At 41.8% G+C, this 25,937-nt stretch overlaps 1 protein-coding gene across 5 annotated transcripts in view; it reads left to right on the top strand.

Moving 5' to 3' along the window:
- ARHGAP26 (Rho GTPase activating protein 26) overlaps positions 1–25,937 on the top strand; it is a 468,401-nt gene that overhangs the window by 172,739 nt on the left and 269,725 nt on the right. For all 5 annotated transcript variants that reach the window (XM_045166568.1, XM_045166569.1, XM_045166571.1 and 2 more), the window contains exon 11: positions 7,997–8,075. In XM_045166568.1, the coding sequence (XP_045022503.1) occupies positions 7,997–8,075 (79 nt within the window). The remainder of the gene's footprint in view (positions 1–7,996; positions 8,076–25,937) is intronic.

The following is a 25,937-nucleotide window of genomic DNA, read 5'->3' as shown; positions in this document are numbered from 1 at the left end:
TTGGATCCCAGGGCACAAATACTCCCTGCTTGGGGTGTGGGCAGTACAGTGTTGAGCTTAACGTATGGGCCTTGCTTTAGAGTCAGGCAGACTGGGTTTTCAAGGTGAGGCTTTGCTGTTGCCTACCAGTTGAAGATTGTTCAAGTCATTTCTGAGCCTCAATTTTTTAAAAGAAGTATAATGAAAGTACCTACTTCATTGCGAGGAACCAATGATAATGCTAGCCACATCCTTAGCCCAGTGCTTGGCCCATAGTAAACAATAAACCTTAGCTCCAGTTGGTGGGCCACTGTTTGCAGTGTCTGGTTTCTCTCTCACATCTGTCTTTTCTCACCTGTAGCCCACTGCAGGTTACTCTGGCGTGTGTATTTTTCTCATGTGCAAGCATATGTAATGCACAAGGACCGCCAATGGTTATTTATCTCAGAACATGCAAATTGTGCAGATTCATAAGTTTTTGAATAGTAGATGAATATAGTAGATGAATGTTGCCCTTCTGTGATGGCACTGAGTCCTCATATTGGAAAAAAATGGGCAAGTATCTCCAGTTCCCCTTTGGTTAATGAACTGGAAAGACTCTGCTCAGTTGGACTGTGAGGCACATTGAGAATGCAGACATGCGTCATTGTTAGTCCCAGGGCACGAGATGCATTGTAACATGTGGGGATGCCTTGGGATGGAGCTCAGGTAGGGAGAGGCAGAGAAGGACCAACACAGACCTCAGAATCGCAGGCTGGCAGTCCATAGATGTTCAATTTGGCTTGAATAGTGTTTGGGGCAACATTTTAAAATGGGAAAGATGTGTAAACACTGACCCTGACTTCCCACGTGCCAGCTGTCTATAGAGCTGAACGGCAGATGCCTCGTTTAGGTGGGGCATATGCTTTCTACTTTGCGACAATCTCCACCATGCCCTGATGTCCCCTGCCATGGTGACAGGGGACAGCTGCCATTTTGCCTTGCATTTGTACTGTTGTTTTTCCCATAGAGGGAAACCCCTTTTGTTTCTGTGACTTTATCAGAAAGCAAAAGTGAAAAAGAAAAAATAATGAGCTGCGCATTTTAAGGTAAATGAGACCACACTTATTTGCCTTGGGGCAGGGAAGAATCTTATCCAGTTTTCCTCATTTTGCTTACTTGTCTGGTCTCTGTAGATATTTGACTCTGTAATCTCACATATACACGGAAGAGATGTCATGCTCCAGGATTATTCTGCTTTGTCCATAAGTTTGTGTACTGAAGATCTGCCATATGTTCGGTAACATGAAGATCTGCTGAAACCTTGCATGCTTGTAATTGCCAAGGAACAGTTAAGGATCAGTTTTGCCAGTAGCACTTTAAAAGCAAAGACCACTTCCTTTGGCAGTCATGTGTCTCTCTTTACCTGTGACTGGCAACCTCTTCTCTAGACCTTCATCATTTTCCGCTGTTTTTCTATCTAGGCACAGTGAGGCAGGTTTTGTGCACAGGCTGTGAGAACATGTGTTTCTGTGGATGCCACAGTCCTTTTACTTGGAATTTAACCCTTATATGTGCAGTACTGTGGATAGAACCTGGGGAATGAACTCTTGCCAGCAGAAGATTTATAGTCTTATGAATGAGTAAGCCCTAGATCTTTGGAGGTCAGTGTAGAAAGAAAAGTACTGTTAGATTCTGAGTGTGTTTCAGGGTGGAGTGAGTTAGTAATAGCATCTCCTGGTCCAGTAGGAAGTGGGTGAATTGCCAAGCCACTGAGATCACCGTTGTTGACTCAGATTCAGGAATAAGATTAGAGTAGGAAGGCTGTCCAGCAACCCTGGAATCAGGGCTGGTTGTGATTCTGCTTGCTCCTGGCTGGTGAGAAGGCTGTGACCTGACATGAGTGGTCCCAGGTTCCTGGATGTGCTAATAAATGATGTATTACTTTATGTGGACCCTTTGTGGAGACCAGAGTTGAAAGGAGATAAGGTGGTGGGTAGCAGTTTGCCTTTTGATAGGTGAATAACTATTTTTTGCATTGCCCCAGTAGTGTGAGAGGCAAAGTGCTTAGAAAATTGCACATCCTCATTCATGCGTCTCAAGAGGATCCAGATAGAGCACCAGCCAAGGACTTGTTCAAAGTGAACAGGAGGTACTGTATTTGAAGTAGAATTTTAGGATTGAGCTCTAGAAAGGATTGTAAATCATTTGTTTTCTCCTCTGGTGGGTAGTGGGAACACTCTGTCAGGTTTTCTAGGATTTGCTGAAGACCCCCTATCAATGATCAGACATTAATTCCAAAAGGGGGAAGTAGGCCACTTTGATGTTTTACTCAGGAGGAAAAAGGAAATGGTCATGATCTCAGAGCCTGTATGTCAGCCCTTGGCCTGTGGTAGAGGTGTGATTTTTCAGTGGTGTGTGACAGTGTTTGGGGGGTGGGGATCATGTGTATCAGAAGCACCTGTGACTCTTTCTTTCCCTTTTTAATCTACCCTTCTCCTGCCATAATTTGGACACTACCCAACACTTGTCATCTGTTCCCTCCACTGACCTGCTGCTCATTTGCTCCTGTGATAACAACTACTTTTTGGACCACTTACTTTGTGTCTGACATTTTGAAATGCCTTATACATAGTTTACTTAGCCTTCACAACCACCGCATGAGGTAGGTACTCTTATTGTCTGTTTTTTGAAGAATAACATAGAGTCATTCAATTACTTGTCTGCTAGGAAGCACTAAAGTCAGAATGGCAAGTAAGATTAGTTGACAAGTGGTATATCTTGGGTATTTAAAGACATTTTTTTAATTGAGTTAGAATCAGAATAAAATGCATAAATCTTAAGTCTATATCTTAATGACTGTGCACACACAGACACATCCTCCCACATACCTGTGTGACCACCTAGGTCAAGTTATAGAACACTTCTGTCACTCTGGCAGGTTTTCTTGGGCACCTTCCCAATCGCTGCCCATACTTCTTCTCCAAGACGAAATCTGGTTTCTCTCAGCACAGGACTTTTGCAAGAATTTGAACATTATATAAATGAAATCCCACTGTCGGTAGTCTTTTGCATCTGGCTTCTTTCCCTCATTATTATTTCTATGAGATTTATTCATGTTGTTGTATGTAACAGTAGTTGGTCTTTTTTATTGTTTGTGGTGTTCCATTGTTTTAAATATACAACAGCTTATTGTCTTGTGAATGAATATTTGTCTTCTTGTTGCAAAACCTGGCCATTGTGAATAAACCTGAGTATTCTCAAATGTGTTTTTTGGTAGATATGTGCTCATTTCTCTTGGGTATATATCTAGAGGAAGCACTGCTAGATCATAAGGCATAGGTTTAATTTTAATAGATATTTCCAGAGTGGTTTTATCACTTTGCTCTCCCATCAGCAGTGGATGAGAGTTCCAAGTACTGCATTCTTGCCAGTACTTGTTATTGGTGGTCTTTTGAATGCTTTCCATTCAGAAGGGTGTTTATTTCACTGTGGTCTTAATTGCATTTCCCTGATGTGCCATCATGTTTCCTTCTGTTTCTTATGTTTGTGGCCCTTTGTGTGTCCTGTTTTATGAAGGTCTTTCATCCATTTTGTTCATTGGGTTGTTAGTTCTTTTTTTTCTTATTTGTTGACATTCTTTGCATATTCTGGATGTTTGTCTCATTGGAGATAAAAATTACAAACACCTTCTCTTACTCCCCTAGTAATATCTTTTGACTTTCTTAGTATCTTTTGACAACTGGACGTTCTTGTATTTTGGTGAAGTCCAAATTTATCATTATTTTTTATGATTAGTGCTTTTTGTGTTCTTCTGCAAAATGTAAAACTCATTGCCTTTCCATCTCTTGGATATTTTTAGGCAGAAAAAAATATGGAGACCCACTGCTATAGAATGTAAACCACAGTCACACTGGTCATCATTGGATTCCTGTTTTTGAACTGACTGTTTGCCTAGAGTGGTGTTCTGAGCCCTCATCTTTATAAAGCACTTTAGGTTTCACAGAGCTCTTAATCATTCGACCTCATTTGACCCTAGGCAGGAGCTCACTAAGGCCTTGCAGGAGGGTCTCGTCCCTTCTGATGGCCAATAGAAGCTCTCCGGCGGCTGTAGTACCTCCATGTTTCCCACAGCTTTGTGCTTGAGGGCAAAGCATTAGACTGTGTGGTTTGGTTCCTGGCTCTGTAACTGGGGACAAAGTACTTAACCTATTTGTGCCTTGGTTTTCTCATCTGCTAAATGGGATAATGAGAATATCCCTCCCTCATGATGTAGTTGTGAAGATGAAATGAATTAATTACTATATAGTGCTTAACACACTATCTGGCACACAGAGTTGGGTTATTATTATTATTGTAGTTTTATTATTGTTTGATGGGGGTCACAATTATGTTTTTAATTGATGTATAATTGACTTAAAATATTAATTTTGTTTCAGGTGTACAAGACAGTGATTTTTTTTATAGACTACACACCATACAAAGTTATTATAAAATAATGACTATATTTCTTGTGCCATACATAACATCCCTACAACTTATTTGGCCACTTGTATGTCTTAATTCCCTTCACCTATTTTGTCCCTCCTCTCACTCTTCTCCCCTCTGGTACCTGCTAGTTTGTTCTCTGTATCTGAGGACCACAGTTATTTGCAGAGCTGAAAAGAGCTCTGATCATTTACTCCATTTTCCTTTTATTGTGTCATATTTTCCTTCCCTCATTCCACACTCCTACCTCATGAGTCCTCTGTCTCTTTCCCTCTTTATCTTTCCACTTTTGTTATGAAAAGCCAGATGCATTTCACACATGAACTAAATTGATACCTGAATGAAAGTGTACTGTCTTATCGGGACTGGCATGGAATGTGTAGGGTCATTGAGAGTTTTGCTCAGTTTCTTTTGTTTTGAGGGATGGTGGCTAGCAGGGGCATAGAATATGGAAAGGACGTGACTACTTGATTCCAAAATAAAGTTGACCCATTTACCTGGGTTCTAGGAATTACAGACATAAGAGATTTGTGTAATAGTGGTTTAAATTGTAATAAGGGAAAAGAAAACTTGAAGCCAAGTGAGTGTTTTCTAGATGGCTAGAAAGGATAGTATAATACTGTGATCCAGATGTTAACATACATGAGGCTGAGAGAAAGTTTTCTGAACTTGGGGTGATAGGATTAGTATCAAGTGTGTTAAATCTCTTCAGCTTTCTGTCACCCCATCCCTCCAAAAAAAAAGAACAAAATCACACGTGGAAAAGAATTTATCTTTTGATATTTCTTCGTGAGATAAAAACAAATCCTGTTGACTTTCCTGGTTACTAATGCCAAGTGGCCCACCCTTAATAGCATCTGAGTTTGTTTGAACTTCCTCTTTGTGACTCTGGGTGGAAATTTCACACTGTTTGCCATGAAGTTGATGTGACATCTGCAAGGTCCCTGAGATCTTGGTCTGCTAGGAAGCTATTGTGGTTTCACTGTTTGCTGATGAACACCTAGCAGGAAATGAACTGAGATACTTTGGTGTGTAGAGAGTAGCTTTTCCCCAGTGTGGAGAGTAGGGTGTCTTTGCTCTCCAGTGTGGGGAGAACATGAAGGAAAAATGGGCTGTCTGGGTGGGAAGAGGTGCCTCAGGATCACCCGAGAAGATGGTTAAAATTCAAGTTCTCAGGCACAGCACAGAAGTGCAAGTTCAGTGCGGCAGGGCCGGGCTGGGTACCTCTATGCCAAGGGGATGCCTGATGTCCAGGCACAACAACACTGACAGCAACACTCAAAAAAGAGTTTCAGGCTCAGGGACTGGAGAGTTCCACAGCGGACTGCAGCTTCGTAGACTTTTCATTTCAAAGCTATTAAAGCTTTGTATGTGGCTTTAAACTGAAAGAGTAGAATCAGTCCACCAAGCCCCCAGCCACAGGGCCGCAGCTGCCAGCAGTCTGCAGATACGCAGCAGGTCAGGCACACTAGATGGGCTGACAATGGTGGGAGAAGAAGAAGCAGTTCCCTGGCCTGTGCAGTAAATCACTCTGCCTTTTGAGTCACTGGGTCTAGGTACTAGCACCCAGTGTGACCTACCCAAGAGTGACTTCCCTCTTGGGAATAGCTTCTGTCCCATCGCCTGCCTGTCATCCACCTGCTTACCCCCAGCCACCTGCACACACCCCGCCTCTCCTGCTACTCTCGCCTGGTCTTTTTTCCTCTCCCTGCCCCCACCCTCTCGTTCACCGCCTCCCACACTAACACTCCCTCCCCAGTGCCCCTCATTCCCAGCCTCCCCTAGATATGGTTTTTTTTTTTTTTTTTTTTTTTGGTGTGTAGTAGGTCTTCATTGCTGTGTGGGCTTTTCTCTGTTTGCAGAGAGTGGGGGCTACTCTCTAGTTGCACTGCGTGGGCTTCTCATCGTGGTGGCTTCTCTTGTTACTGAGCATAGTCTCTAGGCACGCAGGCTTCAGTAGTTGTTGTATGTGCGCTCGGTAGTGGCAGCTCACTGGTTCTAGAGCACAGGCTCAGTAGTTGTGGTGCGTGGACTCAGTTGCTGCACATCGTAGGTGATCTTCCCGGACTAGAGATCCAACCCATGTCTCCTGCATTTGTAGGCAGATTCTTTACCTCTCAGCCACCATGCTTCTATGCTTTGAAAACTTTTTTTCTTTGGAGATGTTGAGGAAGGATGAATGAAAACAAATGTGATGTTTAAAATATGTTCAATATAAGTAGACCTAGCATGTTCATTGAAACTGTGGAAATAAGCCAGGAACAGCTAGAACAGCGACTATAAGTGGATTGAATAAATAGGCTTAGGTGTTTGTGGACCCAGACTTGTGCTGTGCAAGGCATCATGGAGTTTGTGTGTGTGTCCACTGTACCTTCTGTGATCCTGAGCAGTGCTGCAGACTTAACTCTTGCTCAGTGGATCTCTGCCTTCCTTTTAGGCTTTCACAGACTTTAAAGATGAGGATTTGAGTCATTAATTCTTAACTTTTTATGGATTGCAGTCTCCTTTAATAATCTGATAGGCAGTTTGAATTATTTGTCCAAAAAAAGGCACAAACATTTGGAGGAGGGAGGGTGGTTCATAGACTCTTTGGGGCCCATCCTTGGACCCTAAGTCAAGAATTCCTGTCTTAATGAGCCTAGAGGGCCTGTAATCCTTTCTCCCAAGTTCCTTTTTGTGGTGCACATCTCTTGTGTGACATCTGTTGGGGTACAGAACAAACATTATTCGATATCATGTGCATGCTTTCTGGAGGGTCTTTGCTCAGTTTGAAAGAGCAAGAATATTTCAGGGAGAGAGTGAAAAGTGCTGATGCACATAAAGAATGCATTTAGTTCCTGCTGTGCTAAAGATTCATTTAAAACTAGTGTGTACATTTAATATAGTCATAAGTATAATGCCCATTAGATATTAGACCAGGATCCCTCCACTTGGATGTTCCATCTCTTTTTATTGAGTCCAATAATTCTCTTCAGTTTTTGTTGTTGGTTAGTCGCTAAATCGTGTCCAACTCTTTTGCAAACCCATGGACTGTAGCCCGCCAGGCTCTTCTGTCCATGGATTTTCCCAGGCAAGAATTCCATTCTCCAGGGAATCTTCCTGACCCAGGGATCGAACCCAAGTCTCCTGCATTGGCAGGTAGATTTATTACCACTAAGCCACCAGGGAGGCCCTATCTTCACTTTAGTACATGTTTATTGTACCCCTACTTGGAGTCAAACACTTTGGTAGCATTTTGGGGGACAGGAACGAATATGATCTCAAAGAATAAACAAGGCTGAAGGGAATCACTTGACTCCTCTGTGTACTTAGCTGTATGTAGAGTCCTTGTGGTGTTTCCTGCCACCTTCCTGGGGGAAGTGGGCTTACTGAGAGGGATTTGGGGTGATGGCTTTGCTTTCTGAGGCTGGAAGGTGGCTCTGAAGAGCTGAGGGTCGCCTCTCTCTGCACGCCATTAACCCTAGTAGCCTTTCACTCAGTTCCGTGGGTGTTTCTTTAAGACACACCTTCATCTGTGGCACTGGGTTTACATGTCCTTGTTTCTCCGTAGGCCCGGGGTTATCACCATGCAGGCATTGTCTGAAGAGGACCGAAGGCTCTGGATGGAAGCCATGGATGGCAGGGAACCTGTAAGTAACAATTCAGGGAAGTAGAGCAAGAATAAAGGTCTCGAGTTGTTTTGCTTCCTTAGTGCAGCAGTTTTTGCTTTTGCTCTAAATAAAACCTTGGGCTCTCGAGACCAGTGTACCAGAGGGGCTTTTTATTTTTATCTTTTTTATTCCTGGACTAATGTTCCTGGATATTGATATTGCTTTTGTGTGGATGCAGTTCTGAAGCTTTGGCCTCTCAGTCTAAGGTATGGGTCCTGCATGACGCCACATCAGACCAGAGACCCCCCTTCACCAAGGCAGTTGTAATGCCCAGAGGACTCGTAGAGGGAGGCACCGTCAGTCTGACTTAGAGATACTCATCGATACCGCCACAAAGTGCAGTGCAGAGCATTACTTCAGATCCATTTTAATAGATTAAATGATGATAAAAGTGTATGCAGATGATGCAGAATCTTGTCATCAGCCTCTGGTTCAGCTTCGCATCGCTATACCTGGTTCACATCCCACTATAACTGATGAGATTACCAGGGTCCACGAAAGGAGTTAAGCCTAAAATGTGATCTGTCCTCCTGTTTCAGAGGCGCTTGTCTCTGCTAGGTGATGTAATCTTGTGGTTTTCCTGCATCTTGTGACATGTAAAACCCACGGAAGAACCTTGGGGAAGTCCCTAGAGTCAGAGTAGTCATCTTAACTTGGGGCCAACGATCTCAGCTCCAGTACTCAGCAAATCTCAAGGTTACAAGAGTCGTTAAGAGTACGGTCTAACCATGTCCCACCAGTAAAAGATAAAAAGAATCCACACTGTCAGAGGGCCAATAACTGGGCCAATAATTATCACATACAAAGGCACTGTCGAAAAAGGGAAATGTGTGCAAGGGACACGAGGCAGGCATAGCGTGCATTGACTGTAGAGCTGTGCATCACACGGGGTGTGCAATACAGATGATTCCAGTTCAGTTGTGTGTCTCTTTCTCAGCCTGCTCTGGTTAGGTGATCTGTATTGATTAATGTCATTTTCTACTGAGATGTTTTGTGTCCAAACATGGAACTCATTATAGTCAACTAAGTATAGACAAATAACTAGTATTTGTATCACATTTAATAATACAGAGCAAGATTTAAAGAACTGTTGAAAGATTTAGGTGCAGTTTGCTAAACCTAGTTAATTAAATAAACATATCTTAGTTCTTCTCCTGGACTAAATGAAATACAGGATATCCCTGATTTTCCCTAAATACTTTGTTACTGATAACTTTTGATAGCTCTCTCAAAAGCAGATACACATTTCTACCTTCAGGGCTTTGGGAGCACAGTAGGTGCTTGATGTCACAGGCTTTTCAAAGCAGCCTTTCCTAAGTAGTCTTCATCTCTGCTGTTATCACCTACCATTAATTGAGCTTCTGTGTGTGTGTGTCTGTAAGGCACAGATTTGACACATGGCATCTCTTAACCTCTTAGTACCTAACAAACTAAATGTTATGATTCCCTTTCACAGATGAGGAAACTGAGGCTTAGAAGAGGTTAAATAACTTACCCCAAGTTGTATAGATAGTAAGTGGCTATTATTAGTAGGGCACAGGCTAGGTTGCTATAACAAAGAGACTTCAAAGTACAAAAGCTTAAATAAAATAGAAGTTTATTTCTCTCATGGAGCTCAGAAGTGAGCAGTCTTTGCCTAACAGGGTCATTTTGCTGAGACAGACTGGGACCTGGGACCTTTTCCTGCAATGCTTGCACCTGGACAAACCTGTCCTCCAACAACAGAATACAAAGAAACTATAAGGGACTAAAAATAACTGAGTGCTCACTTAGTTGGGGCAGATTCTGGACAAAAGATACAAACAGACCAGAAGACCTGACTGCCACTTTTGAAGAACAACTAGCAAAAGCAGGGATTTGGGAGCAAAAGCAGGGTACTGCACATGCCCCCTGCACATACTACCACCTAAGGGGTGAGAGAACCACCTAAGCCACCCCTCCAGCCCAGTCCCTCAACACACCTCTACCCTCACTGCATGTAAGGAGCCATCTCCCACCTCCTCAGGGAGCAAGTAAGGGAAGCTGTTACTTGTTCTCCTTCCCCTGCTAGCTGCCCTGGGGCCCATAAAACCTTGTGTGAATTTCTTGTCTGGCCTCTACTCAATTTCTATTGATTGGGAAAGGCTATGAATCCTGATCAGTATCAGTGCCATCCTCAATCCATGGCTTTCCATGTTGCATTCACTTCCATTTTTCAGCCAGATAATGGAAATGAGAGCATCTGGGATCCGAAAGATGCATACTCCACTTCCACGGCCCCCCAGTTAATTATATGGCCACATTCATCTACAAAGGAGCATGAGAAAAGTAGGCTGAGCATAGGCAGCCATGGCTGCAGCCAGTGCCCAGGGGATCTTAGCACTTCGAGGGGGAAGAAGAGAAACTGTGAGGTGGTGAACAGTTCCCACCACAGTGCAGAGCTAGCATTGGAACCTGTTTCCCCCCTAAATGTCTTTGGTTTTCATTTTTAATAGAGATAAAATGTCAAATTCCTTCTAAGAATCCTTAGTTAATTTTTTCATTGATTTCTGTGACTTTCTTGAATGATTCTTAACTCATAGGGCAGGAAATACCCAGAAAGAAAAATCCTGTTGGGGCATACTATTCTTTGTATGAACGAAAAACCCACTTTGGGGTGGGTAGATATGTGTGTGTGTGTGTTCCCTCCAATAAGCTGGAGTTCTTAGATTGCTTCACGCACTGCACTTTAAGTCTTCCTGCCTCCCTCTCCCACCCTTTGGTGTTTGTTCTCTGTCTGCACATACTTGGTTTTCTTATAAACCACCTTAGTTTCCCCGTAGATTAACATCTGACCTCTGCAGGGAAAGTGTGCCTCTGAGAGACACATCTCCTTGCTCCAAAATGTGCGTAGTAAAACAAGCTTAAGCACAAAATAATTGTTTTCCAAATGTAATATAAATTTATTTCCTCTCAGTAACATATAGCTTGCGTTGAAAACCACACCTCTGTGTGCTTTTAAGTTTCCTGAAGAGACACATAAAGGCAAGCATTTGATGACAGTGTAATTGGCAGGAATATTAGGCCTAATTTTGTCTCCCATTGCTGAGAGCCTCAGGGGAGCATTACAGGAGCTATATACCCAGTAGACAATTAGCAGCTCTGCTTTAATCACCATCTCCCTAACAGTTAGGTCTGTCCCCTTGGGAATTTTGGCTTTGGTAAGGGAGCAGAAACCTTTTTCTCTAGCTGATCTTCGAATATTTCCTTTACTTCAGGGAGATGTTAATGGCAGCACCTATCTTTTGTTTTTATACTTAGAGCTCAGTTCTATAATTGATTACTCAGTGTTGGTTTTGTTTTTTTTTTAATTGAAGGAGTTGGTAATCTTGGTTTCCATCTTTTATTTCTTTCATCATTCAGTAACACCTTTTTTGGTTGGGAAAAAACCCATTATGAACTCCGAGTCAATTTTATTTTTTTTTAACAATGTTTTAGCTTATTGTTAAATAAATTATAGCTTTTAACAACCAGTAACATGCTAGTCTAAAGAAACATTGAATGTCTTTATCTTATTGATGGATATATAATGGAGAAAGAAATTAGAGTTGTGTTTCAGTAATGAGCATTATTAGAGAAGGCAATGGCACCCCACTCCAGTACTCTTGCCTGGAAATCCCATGGATGGAGGAGCCTGGTGGGCTGCAGTCCATGGGGTCACTGAGAGTTGGACACGACTGAGCGACTTTCCTTTCACTTTTCACTTTCATGCATTGGAGAAGGAAATGGCAACCCACTCCAGTGTTCTTGCCTGGAGAATCCCAGTGATGGGGGAGCCTTGTGGGCTGCTGTCTATGGGGTTGCACAGAGTCGGACGCGACTGAAGCGACTTAGCAGCAGCAGCAATGAGCATTATGGTTTTTGATGTATATAATGAATTCTAATTCAAATGAAGGAAAGCCAAACTAAACTTTTCAGAGAAAAATCTGAATTTATTGGCTTATGTAACTGAAAAATATTGGGGTATAATAGTTCTGGCCTGTCTGAATCCAGGGACTTCCATAATATTTGGAGTCAGTTTCTTCTTTTGTACTGGCTTCATTTCCAAGAGGTTCTTTTTATGTAGTGGTGATATGCTTTTTAGCTGTTCCAGGCTTACATCTTATTATCAAGAACAGGAGAGAGGAACCTTTTTCTGTAATGAGCTGCTGCTGCTGCTAAGTCGCTCCAGTCGTGTCCGACTCTGTGCGACCCCAGAGATGGCAGCCCACCAGGCTCACCCGTCCCTGGGATTCTCCAGGCAAGAACACTGGAGTGGGTTGCCATTTCCTTCTCCAATGCATGAAAGTGAAACGTGAAAGTTTAGTCGCTCAGTCGTGCCCTACTCCCAGCGACCCCATGGACTGCAGCCCACCAGGCTCCTCCATCCATGGGCTTCTCCAGGCAAGAGTACTGGAGTGGGGCGCCACTGCCTTCTCCCTGTAATGAGCTAGATGGTATTAATACATATCTCAGGCTTTGGAGGCTGTAGGTGTCACAATTGTAGCTACTCGGTTTTGTTATTGGAGCTCAAAAGCAGCCATAGACAATATGTAAATAAATAAATGCGTGTGGCTATATGTCAATAAGTTTATTTATAAAAACAAGTAGAAGGCCAGATTTCAGTCATGGACTGGAATCCCTGCTCTGTAAGTCTGGTAGAAGGAGAGCTTTGCTTAATAATTCCCAGGAGGTCCCATGTTTGAATTTTAGTGGGCTGAATACTTGGACCAGCGCACGGGACAGGTGAATTGACAGTGCAGCTCACCTTCCCGCTGCATGAGAACTGTAATGGTGAGGGATGGCTGGCTTCCCTTGGGGTCAATCAAAGCACTGTTATGAAGAAGGGTGGGAGACATACATGAAATAGGCAAAAATGACAGTTTATCCAATTCTGATATCTATTAACTTTTCTATTCAGAGAGCTTGTTCTTTGATACTTGGCTGGGAATGAAAACCACAAGTTTACCATAAGCGTCATACTTCAAGTGAAAGACTGGATGCTTTCTTCCTAAGAGTGGGATCAAGGCAAAGATGTCCACTCTCATTACCAGTCTTACTCAGCATGGCACTGGAGTCCTCGCCAGTGCAGTAGGGTAAGAAAAGAAAAGACCCTTAGATATTTTTTAAGAACTCAGTAACTAGCTAGTCAGATAAAATTTTGAAATGATTTTGCTGGATTTTCTTCACTTTCTGTTAAATGTGGGCTGACAATCTATAGAGTCACCATTCCAGCCACATAAGCTTTGATTTTAATAGTCTATGGCCACTGTCTCAGCTTGAGAATAGACTTTGTATATTAAATGGGACACAGAACTTTAGTGCAAGTTGCATAAATATTGCAACCGGGAGAAATTTTAGAGACAGCAAATTTCCTTTTTTCTCGGTTCCTTATAACTAAAGTTCTCTCTCCTGTTCTCTTTGTATATTGCTTGTAAGTATGTTCAGTACATTTAAGCAAGCAGATTAGAATCAGTACAGTCATTACCAACACATACACCTAACCTTCTGCCCAATGGAAAGATGACTCAGCACATAAATGGAATTAATAGGGTAACCCAGAGTCTAAGAACTTGGATCTCTCTGAACTGTGTTCCTGTATATTCCCGTAGTTGTGATTAGTGGTATCTCTGGAAGTGCTTCTCTTACCTCCTTATTTTAGAGGTATTAGTCTTTCTTCCGGAGAAGGCAATGGTACCCCACTCTAGTACTCTTGCCTGGAAAATCCCATGGACGGAGGAGCCTGGTAGGCTCCAGTCCATGGGGTCGCTAAGAGTCGGACACGACTGAGCGACTTCACTTTCACTTTTCACTTTCATGCATTGGAGAAGGCAATGGCAACCCACTCCAGTGTTCTTGCCTGGAGAATCCCAGGGACAGAGGAGCCTAGTGGGCTGCCGTCTATGGGGTCGCACAGAGTCAGATACGACTGAAGCGACTTAGCAGCAGCAGCAGTCTTCCTTCACACCCAAGGATTCTTTAGTAAAATTAAATGTTTCTCCACTTGGAGTCAGTACTTGAATCTCTTTTGAGCCAGAAAGTTCAATAGTTGGCAGATGCCAGAATTATGTGGAGTTAGGAGGAGAAGAAACAGGTGGCAGAGCATCAAAGATTGTGTGTAAATACACATATTAGTTTGAAATCATGAAATTGCCACTTGTGAAAGTCAAAATGGCCAGATATTGGTGATTTCATATGGCTCAAGCTCCTACTTGTGGAACAGAAAGAAGCCCACACCTAGGCCAGTGTCACATGCTTATTTATTTAAGTGGGAACGCTGCTCAAAAGGGCCAGTCAGTGGTTGATCTTGGGTGGATAATCCAGGTCTCCTAGCTTTCAGCTCTGTGATGTTTTATTAAGTACTACAACTCATAAACTGATGAATTATTAGGAAGCCAAATTGAATGGGGGCTTCCCTGATGGCTCAGTGGATTAAGAATCCACTTGCAGTGCAGGAGACACAGGAGACTCAAGTTCAATCCCTGGGTTGGGAAGATACCCTGGAAGAGGAAATGGCAACCCACTCCAGTATTCTTGCCAGAAAAAATTTCATGGACAGAGGAGCCTGGTGGGCTACAGTCCAAAGGGTCACAAAGAGTTGGACATGACTGTGACTAAGCAACTAAGCACAAGCGCATAGTTGAATGGCGTCTACCCTCCCTTCTAAATGGAGCTCCTCTGTTGGGGCTGCTGCTGCGGAAGAAGGAAAAAGTATCAGGGACTAAGGAAAAACCACTTGTCTAGTAAGTGGACAAGTCAGCATGGCTTCCTCCTGCTGACCTCCATGTTAAAGAAATGTTCTATTTTAGTCCTTGTGGACTTTGAGACTGAACGGTCTGTCCTCTTGCCTATCTCTGCTAAGCCCAAGTTCCAGCCCCTGAATTCTTCAGGAACTCATTGGAAGCAGCAATTGCTTTGAATCTTATGTTCTGCACCCAGTATCTGAAAGAGTGAGCTGTGTTTTAAAGGCAAAAGTGAGATTGATGACCATTCAGATGAGATCTCATAATCAGAGGCAGAATGTCATGGTGGTTAAAAATGTGGGCTTGGGCAGCCAGGCTTTAAATCCCTATTCACCACAAATAGCTCTCTAACACTAGGAAATGACCTGGTCTCTCTGAGCATGTTTCTTTACCTACAAGGTGGAGCTATTAATAGTATCGTCCTATAAGATTATTTTATAAGGATCAACATTTATGTGAAGTGCTTAGATAAGGCCTCTATGTGGTGAAGTGCTCATTAAATGTTAATTCATACCATTATCTTTTTGGAGAGGAGGGACAGATACCCAGACACTTGGATTCTCTTTCTAGCTCCTTTTCTAAATTACTCAGCTCATTTGAACACAGAGTTTATTTAGTCACCCTGGCCAGGCTTACCAAAGTGCAGGGCAGGAACTGTTTTCACTAGTATGGAAAATGTGATTTCATTTAGCAGTCAGTCTGAACTCTCAGGCTATGAGTTGGAGGAGCATGCAGTAATGTTTAGCCTTATTTGCTATGATGTGGCCCAGGCCTGGCAGTTTGTAATCCCAGCTGTATGCTCAGCTCAGCTCATTATTCTACTGCTGAAACTTACCTTTTCTTTTCTTAATAAAATAAGTGATCAAAGGAGTATGGATGGTTAAGAAGGTGAGGAGTGGAATTGCTGAGCTCCTGTGTAATGATGCAGGTCTCACTTCTTTATGAGTAGAAGGGTGGTGTGGAAGAATACTTCTGTCCATTTTGTGAAGGCTCTCTTTGTAATGTCACATAGTGTGAACTGATAAATCGTCTGAAAGTGAGGTTCCTAATCTACTTTCCATTTCCCCACCTCAGCCCCCCACTTGGCCCCAAGCTGCTGGGAAACTGGATTAAACCTCCATGTTACTTGTTTTTGTTTCTTTTTGTCTTACTGAGTTAAGAAGCTGGTTGTAAGCTTCATCTTTGAATCATATCAGTGTTTTTATATAGGTAGAATTTATAATAGTGTATATTCTATCATCAGCATGCCCAAGTCTTAAAAGAATTGTAGTACTCGTCATGTCTTTCCTTGTTCTTTTTGGTTAGATGTCCTTTAGAAGAACAATTTCTTATGAAAATCATAGGATATTTGATTGAGGCGCCTGAGCTGTGAGTTGGGAGAAAAGAAGAGATCAGTTAAATTGTTTTATGATGAAGAGCTGATGAAACTGTTCTAAGAAATGGAAATTTTGATAGCCAGAAGATTTTTGGTTTGAACCTTACAATTTAATAACAGACTGGTGGTGCTTACTCAGGTCTTAAAGATTCTTCTTTCAGTGTTTAGCAAACATGTGTACGTTGTCCACCAATTATCTTGATGAGGAATGAGGATACCAATATGAGGAAGGCCCATATTAATAGAAATTTCACTTGTTTGCTGCAGTTTCGCCATTGCCTAGCACAGCAGCTGACCCAGCATAAGTACTCCGTAAATACTTGTTGAAAAACTGGAGTCAAAACTAAGGGGAGGAGTTGAGGATAAACCCCCTTTTCTTCACAAACCATACTGCTTCCGTTACTTGAGACTGTGTGGGTAGATTTTTATTTTTTTTATTTATTTATTTTTTTAAATTTAATTTTATTTTTAAACTTTACATAATTGTATTAGTTTTGCCAAATATCCAAATGAATCCGCCACAGGTATACATGTGTTCCCCATCCTGAACCCTCCTCCCTCCTCCCTCCCCATTCCATCCCTCTGGGTCGTCCCAGTGCACCAGCCCCAAGCATCCAGTATTGTGCATCGAACCTGGACTGGCAACTCGTTTCATACATGATATTTTACATGTTTCAATGCCATTCCCCCAAATCTTCCCACCCTCTCCCTCTCTCACAGAGTCCATAAGACTGTTCTATACATCAGTGTCTTTTTTGCTGTCTCGTACACAGGGTTATTGTTACCATCTTTCTAAATTCCATATATATGCGTTAGTATACTGTATTGGTGTTTTTCTTTCTGGCTTACTTCACTCTGTATAATAGGCTCCAGTTTCATCCACCTCATTAGAACTGATTCAAATGTATTCTTTTTAATGGCTGAGTAATACTCCATTGTGTATATATACCACAGCTTTCTTATCCATTTGTCTGCTGACGGACATCTAGGTTGCTTCCATGTCCTGGCTATTATAAGCAGTGCTGCGATGAACACTGGGGTACACGTGTCTCTTTCCCTTCTGGTTTCCTCAGTGTGTATGCCCAGCAGTGGGATTGCTGGGTCATAAGGCAGTTCTATTTCCAGTTTTTTAAGGAATCTCCACACTGTTCTCCATAGAGGCTGTACTAGTTTGCATTCCCACCAACAGTGTAAGAGGGTTCCCTTTTCTCCACACCCTCTCCAGCATTTATTGCTTGTAGACTTTTGGATCGCAGCCATTCTGACTGGTGTGAAGTGGTACCTCATAGTGGTTTTGATTTGCATTTCTCTGATCATGAGTGATGTTGAGCATCTTTTCATGTGTTTGTTAGCCATCTGTATGTCTTCTTTGGAGAAATGTCTATTTAGTTCTTTGGCCCATTTTTTGATTGGGTCATTTATTTTTCTGGAGTTGAGCTGTAGGAGTTGCTCCTTGATTGTATCCTTCATTTAGATACATATCTACTTACTTTCAACAGAATTTAGCTGAGGGACCAGTTAATCTTTTTTGTGCCAGGAAGACATTTGGCAATCAGGTAAAGCCTTTAAATCCTTTCTCAGAGTAATATTTTTATTTTTTTTTTAATTGGGGTATAGTTGTTTTATGTTATACAACAAAGTGTATCACTATAGCTGTCTGTTGTTCACTTCAGTTCCTCAGTCCTGTCCAACTCTTTGTGACCCCATAGACTGCAGCACGCCAGGCCTCCCTGTCCATCACCAACTCCCAGAGTCCACCCAAACCCATGTCCATTGAGTTGGTGATGCCATCCAGCCATCTCATCCTCTGTCGTCCCCCTCTCCTCCCACCTTCAATCTGACCCAGCATCAGGGTCTTCTCAAATGAGTCAGTTCTTTGCATCAGGTGGCCAAAGTGTTGGAGTTTCAGCTTCAGCATCAGTCCTTCCAATGAATATTCAGGACTTATTTCCTTCAGAATGGACTGGTTGCATCTCCTTGCAGTCCAAGGGACTCTCAAGAGTCTTCTCCAACACCACAGTTCAAAAGCATCAATTCTTTGGCGCTCAGCCTTCTTCACAGTCCAACTCTCACATCCATACATGACCACTGAAAAAACCATAGCCTTGACTAGATGGACCTTTGTTGGCAAAGTAATTTCTCTGCTTTTTAATATGCTATCTAAGTTGGTCATAGGTTTTCTTCCAAGGAGCAAGCGTCTTTTAATTTCATGGCTGCAGTCCCCATCTGCAGTTATTTTGGAGTCCAAGAAAATAAAGTCTGTCACTGTTTCCACTGTTTCCCCATCTATTTGCCATGAAGTGATGGGACTAGATGCCATGATCTTAGTTTTCTGAATGTTGAGTTTTAAGCCAGCTTTTTCACTCTCCTCTTTCATTTTCATCAAGAGATTCTTTAGTTCTTCTTCGCTTTCTTCCATAAGGGTGGTGTCATCTGTATACCTGAGGTTATTGATATTTCTCCTGGAAATCTTGATTCCAGCTTGTGCTTCCTCCAGCCCAGTGTTTCTCATGATGTACTCTGCATGTTAGTTAAATAAGCAGGGTGACAATATACAGCCTTGACGTACTCCTTTCCCGATTTAGAACCACTTTGTTGTTCCATGTCCAGTTCCAACTGTTGCTTCCTGACCTGCATACAGATTTCTCAAGAAGCAGGTCAGGTAGACTGGTATTCCCATCTCTAAGAATTGTCCACAGTTTGTGGTGACCCACACTATCAAAGGCTGTGGCATAGTCGATAAAGCAGAAATAGATGTTTTTCTGGAACTCTCTCACTTTTTCAATAATCCAACAGATGTTGGCAATTTGATCTCTGGTTCCTCTGCCTTTTCTAAAACCAGCTTGAACATCTGGAAGTTCACGGTTCCCATACTGTGAAGCCTGGCTTGGAGAATTTTGAGCATTACTAGCGTGTGAGATGAATGCAATTGTGCGGTGGTTTGAACATTCTTTGGCATTGCCTTTCTTTGGTATTGGAATGAAAACTGACCTTTTCCAGTCCTGTGGCCACTGCTGAGTTTTCCAAATTTGCTGGCATATTGAGTGCAGCACTTTCACAGCATCATCATTTAGGATTTGAAATAGCTCAACTGGAATTCCATCACCTCCACTAGCTTTCTTCATAGTGAGGCTTCCTAAGGCTCACTTGACTTCGCATTCCAGAATGTCTGGCTCTAGGTGAGTGATCATACCATCGTGATTATCTGGGTCATGAAGATATTTTTTGTACAGTTCTTCTGTGTATTCTTTCCACATCTTCTTAATGTCTTCTGCTTCTGTTAGGTCCATACCATTTCTGTCCTTTATTGAGCCCATCTTTGCATGAGATGTTCCCTTGGTATCTCTAATTTTCTTGAAGAGATCTCTAGTCTTTCCCATTCTGTTGTTTTCCTCTATTTCTTTGGCTTTCTTATTTCTCCTTGCTATTCTTTGTAACTTTGCATTCAGATGGGTATATCTTTCCTTTTCTCCTTTGCTTTTCACTTCTCTTCTTTTCACAGCTATTTGTAATGCCTCCTCAGACAGCCATTTTGCTTTTTTGCATTTCTTTTTCTTGGGGATGGTCTTGCTCCGCATCTCCTGGACAGTATCATGAACCTTCGTCCATAGTTCATCAGGCACTCTGTCTTTCAGTTTTAATCCCTTAAATCTATTTCTTACTTCCACTGTATGATCATGATGATTTAGGTCATACCTGAATGGTCTAGTCATTTTCCCTACTTTCTTCAATTTAAGTCTGAATTTGGCAATAAGGAGTTCATGATCTGAGCCACACTCAGCTCCTGGTCTTGTTTTTGCTGTATAGAGCATCTCCGTCTTTGGCTGCAAAGAATATAATCAATCTGATTTCGGTGTTGACCATCTGGTGATGTCCATGTGTAGAGTCTTCTCTTGTGTTGTTGGAAGAGTGTATTTGCTATGACCAGTGCATTCTTTTGGCAAACCCCTATTAGCCTTTACCCTGCTTCATTCTGTACTCCCAAGGCCAAATTTGCTTGTTAGTCCAGGTGTTTCTTGACTTCCTACTTTTGCATTCCAGTCCCCTATAATGAAAAGAACATCTTTTTTTGGTGTTAGTTCTAAAAGGTCTTGTAGGTCTTCATAGAACCATTGAACTTCAGCTTCTTCAGCCTTACTGGTTGGGGTATACACTTGGATTACCGCAATATTGAATAGTTTGCCTTGGAAACGAAGAGATCAGTGTGTCATTTTTGAGATTGCATCCAAGTACTGCATTTCAGACTCTTTGTTGACTATGATGGCTGCTCCATTTCTTCTAAGGGATTCTTGCCCACAGTAGTAGATATAATGGTCATCTGAGTTAAATTCACCCATTCCAGTCCAGTATTCTTACCTGGAGAATCCCATGGACAGAGGAGCCTGGCAGGCTTCAGTCCATGGGGTCGCAAGAGTTGGACATGACTTAGCGACTAAACCACCACCACCTCCCTCTTAGGCCTCCTTCTTCCCATCTTCCCCCCAGTCCTACCTATCTAGATCACTGCAGAGCACCGAGCTGAGCTCCCTGTAATGTACAGCAGATTTCCACTAGCTAGCTGTTTTATACATGGTAGTGCACACATGTCAATCCCAATCTCCTGATTCATCCCACCCCCACCCCACCTCCATGCCCACACATTCACATTGTCTACATCTGTGTCTCTATTCCTTTTCTGCAAATAGGTTTGTCCATACCATTTTTTAAAATCCCATGTATATGTGTTAATATATGATTTTTCTCTTTCTAATTTGCTTCAGTCTGTATGACAGACTCTAGGTCCATTCACATCTCTACAAATAACCCAATTTCATTCTTTTTTATCACTGAGTAATATTCCATTGTATATATTACCACATCTTTCTTAGAGTACTGTTTTTATTTTTATTTATTTATTTATTTATTTTTAAATTTTATTTTATTTTTAAACTTTACATAATTGTATTAGTTTTGCCAAATATCCAAATGAATCCGCCACAGGTATACATGTGTTCCCCATCCTGAACCCTCCTCCCTCCTCCCTCCCCATTCCATCCCTCTGGGTCGTCCCAGTGCACCAGCCCCAAGCATCCAGTATCGTGCATCGAACCTGGACTGGCAACTCGTTTCATACATGATATTTTACATGTTTCAATGCCATTCTCCCAAATCTTCCCACCCTCTCCCTCTCTTTCAGAGTCCATAAGACTGTTCTATACATCAGTGTCTCTTTTGCTGTCTCGTACACAGGGTTATTGCTACCATCTTTCTAAATTCCATATATATGCGTTAGTATACTGTATTGGTGTTTTTCTTTCTGGCTTACTTCACTCTGTATAATAGGCTCCAGTTTCATCCACCTCATTAGAACTGATTCAAATGTATTCTTTTTAATGGCTGAGTAATACTCCATTGTGTATATGTACCACTGCTCTCTTATCCATTCATCTGCTGATGGACATCTAGGTTGCTTCCATGTCCTGGCTATTATAAACAGTGCTGCAATGAACATTGGGGTACACGTGTCTCTTTCCCTTCTGGTTTCCTCAGTGTGTATGCCCAGCAGTGGGATTGCTGGGTCATAAGGCAGTTCTATTTCCAGTTTTTTAAGGAATCTCCACACTGTTCTCCATAGAGGCTGTACTAGTTTGCATTCCCACCAACAGTGTAAGAGGGTTCCCTTTTCTCCACACCCTCTCCAGCATTTATTGCTTGTAGACTTTTGGATCGCAGCCATTCTGACTGGTGTGAAATGGTACCTCATAGTGGTTTTGATTTGCATTTCTCTGATAATGAGTGATGTTGAGCATCTTTTCATGTGTTTGTACTGTTTTTAAACATATAAAATATATGACTTACAAAGGAAAAATATAGAAAAATAGTTATGAAAATATTAAAACCATTTGTGATAAAATATATGCTTCTTTATTACCACTGTAAATAATAAGGTACAAGATAACTCCTATAAATAATATTTCAAGTTACCTGCAATGACAGTAATAATATATGGAAATATTTGTGATTTCTATTGGTGACAAAGTCACAGATACTACTAATGTGGTGCTTGCCCACAGTCATATTTCAAGAAAATGCTAAATTTCAGTTAGAGGCTAAGAAAATAAAGGTTTACTTTTTCCCCTTGCTGGTGAAGTTCATGGACCCTTGTATGCTCTCTTTTTTCCCCCCATTAGTCCATTTCTTGCAAAGATGTTTTGAGAGACTTTCTTTCTGACTTCCAAGCCCCTGTCTCAGCTTTTAGTTGTACATCAGTTAATGTGATTGTTTGATTAATATCAGTCCTCTCGCTCAGATTGCCATCTTCCAGAGGACATGACCATTTTCACTTTTTCAAAAGGTTGTTTTTTTTTAATCTTTTATACATAGTGTCTGACACAGAGTAAGAGTTCAGTATCCACTTGTCAAATAATCAGATGAATGAACCGAGGAAAAACGATAGTGTTGGTTTGGTGTGACTTGTTCTAAATTTATGTAGTTTCCTGGTGATTTCTCACCTACCTTTATAGACTTGTGCAGACCCACTGTTTAAACATTCTCACTTCTTTGTTCACTTTTGGGGTCTACGTAGAACATAAAGGCCCGTTAGATTGTCTTTAGCATTTTCTGCGAAAGATCACTGTCAACTTCCATCTTAACATCACTGCATTTCTAGACTTGAGCCCCTGTTCTAACATGTCCCCCTTTATGCTCCTGCCCTTATTTTTGTCTTTATTATTTTAGCTTAACCTTGGGCAGGGGTATGGGATTGGTTGTGAGAAGGATTTCTTAATGGTTTGAATTTTTCAGAGTCAGCATGTGCTAATTTTGTTGTTAAGTAAAAGTAATAATAGAGACTGTCCCTGTGAGTCACATTTATTCTTTCAGTCGTTTCTCACTCTTCCTTTGTCATTGGCATTAGTTACTTGGGTTGTAGAACCTTCTATCCCTAGATATATTGGAAGGGAGAAACCCCTTTCTGGAGTTAAACATATGGTGTGTGTCTCTCTGGAATTTTCTCTGGGTATTTATTCCTGTACTTGTAAATCTAGAAATAAACTCTTCTGTTTTGTAGGATTTTTCAGTTAGTATAGACTTACTGTGGATTAGTAGACAGTCTTTGACATTTGGTTTGTTTTCAACTTTTGATTATAAACAATGATGTCATGAAATCCTCGTTCAGTACTTTACCGTCTACCTAGTTGAGCATTTTTTCTAGGATGCATACCAAATGGAATCGCCAGTTGAATGGTACATCCACATTTAATATTGTAATGAATTTTGGCATGTTGCTCTCTCCACAGAAAAGTATTAGCTTTTACTTCATCTAGTGACTTGTGAGGATACCCACTTTTTCCACACTGTTGCAAGTACTGCATAGTATGAGTACCTACAGAGGTGTGTATATGCATGTGTGTGTCAGTCTGATGGTAGAAAATTGTTCCATTTGCATTTCTCAAGTTACTAATGAAATTGAAAGTCTCTTCTCATGTTTCTCAGCCATACATATTTCTCTTATTTTTATATAATAATGTATGTGAAATACATAGAGCAGTGTCTAGCTCATGATTCATGCTATAAACTCAGCATTAAAAAAACGAAGATCATGGCATCCGGTCCCATCACTTCATGGCAAATAGAAGGCAGAAAAGTGGAAGCAGTGACAGATTTTATTTTCTTGGGCTCCAGAATCACTTCAGTTGGTAACTGCAGCCATGAAATTAAAAGACACTTGCTCCTTAGAAGGAAAGCTATGACAAACCTAGACAGCATATTAAAAAGAAGAGACATCACTTTGCTGACAAAGGTCTGGATAGTCAAAGCTGTGGTTTTTCCAGTAGTCATGTATGGATGTGAGAGCTGAACCATAAAGAAGGCTGAGCATGGAAGAATTGATGCTTTCAAACTGTGGTGCTGGAGAAGACTCTTGAAAGTCCCTTGGATAGCAAGGATATCAAACTAGTCGGTCCTGAAAGAAATCAATTGTGAATATTCATTGGAAGGACTGATGCTGAAGCTGAAGCTCCAATACTTTGGCCACCTGATGCGAAGAGCTGACTCATTGGAAAAGACCCTGATGCTGGGAAAGATCAAGGGCAAGGAGAGAAGGGGGTGACAGAAGATGAGGTGGTTGGATAGCATCACCAACTCAATGGGCATGAGTTTGACCAAACTCAGGGAGATACAGAAGGACAGGGAAGCCTGGCGTGCTGCAGTCCATGGGGTCACAAAGAGTTAGATACAACTTAGCGACTGACCAATAGCAACAACAACACACATAATTTCATATTTTCTGGAAAATCCTCCATTTTCTGTTCTAGGTTAACTACTGCCTGGCCTCCTCTGCAGAGGTTGTCATAGGTGAGACTGTAAATCTGAAGGTTTCTGTCACCAGTTAGTTGTTCATTTGAGTTAGAATTAAGGTCAAATTAAGAGTTCCCTATTTTGTTTCCGCCATCTACAAGATGATGTTTTTGCAAGTCAAGAATTTATCAGAGGCTTCATTTGAAAAGACCCTGATGCTGGGAAAGATTGAGGGCAGGAGGAGAAGGGGACGACAGAGGGCGAGATGGTTGGATGGCATCACTGACTCAATGGACATGGGTTTGGGTGGACTCTGTCAGTTGGTGATGGACAGGGAGGCCTGGCGTGCTGCAGTTCATGGGGTTGCAAAGGGTCGGACACGACTGAGAGACTGAACCGAACTGATACTTTTGTATGTGTATGTGTGTGGATGTATTAGCTTTTTTTCTTAACTTTTCAGTTTGAAATTGTTTCAGAATTATAAAAATGTCACAGAAATAGTGCAAAGAATTCCAGAGTACCTTTTACCCAGTATCCTGAATGTTACATCTTGTATAACCACAGTATGATTACCAAACCAGGAAATTCACACTGATGCAATATTATTAACTATTTTACAGAACTCAGATTTTGCCAGTTATCCCACACACAAAAAAGTTTTGTTTTCTAATCCAGTATTCTACCTTATCACATCTCCTTGAGTTCAGTTCAGTTCAGTTGCTCAGTCGTGTCCAACTCTTTGTGATCCTATGAACTGCAGCATGCCAGGCCTCCCTGTCCATCACCAACTCCCGGAGTTCACCCAAACCCATGTCCATTGAGTCAGTGATGCCATCCAACCATCTCGCCCTCTGTCGTCCCCTTCTCCTCCTGCCCTTAATCTTTCCCAGCATCAGGGTCTTTTCACATGACTCAGCTCTTTGCATCAGGTGGCCAAAGTATTGGAGTTTCAGCTTTAAAATCAATCCTACCAATGAACACCCAGGACTGATCTCCTTTAGGATGGACTGGTTGGATCTCCTTGCAGTCCAAGGGACTCTCAGTAGTGTTCTCCAACACCACAGTTCAAAAGCATCAATTTTTCAGTGCTCAGCTTTCTTTATAGTCCAACTCTCACAACCATACATGACCACTGGAAAAACCATAGCCTTGACTAGATGGACCTTTGTTGACAAAGTAATGTCTCTGCTTTTTAATATACTGTCTAGGTTGGTCATAACTTTCCTTCCAAGGAGTAAGCATCTTTTAATTTCATGGCTGCAGTCACCCACCATCTGCAGTGATTTTGGAGCCCAGAAAAATAAAATCAGCCACTGTTTCCACTGTTTCCCCATCTATTTGCCATGAAGTGATGGGACTGGATGCCATGATGCCTCTTGAGAAACTGTATGCAGGTCAGGAAGCAGCAGTTAGAACTGGACATGAAACAACAGACTGGTTCCAAATAGG

Source organism: Bubalus bubalis, chromosome 9 (assembly GCF_019923935.1).
Source record: "Bubalus bubalis isolate 160015118507 breed Murrah chromosome 9, NDDB_SH_1, whole genome shotgun sequence".
In the NCBI taxonomy this organism is placed as follows: Eukaryota; Metazoa; Chordata; class Mammalia; order Artiodactyla; family Bovidae; genus Bubalus; species Bubalus bubalis.
The sequence above is the reverse complement of the archived record's forward strand: the minus strand, read 5'-3'. Positions and strand labels throughout refer to the sequence as shown.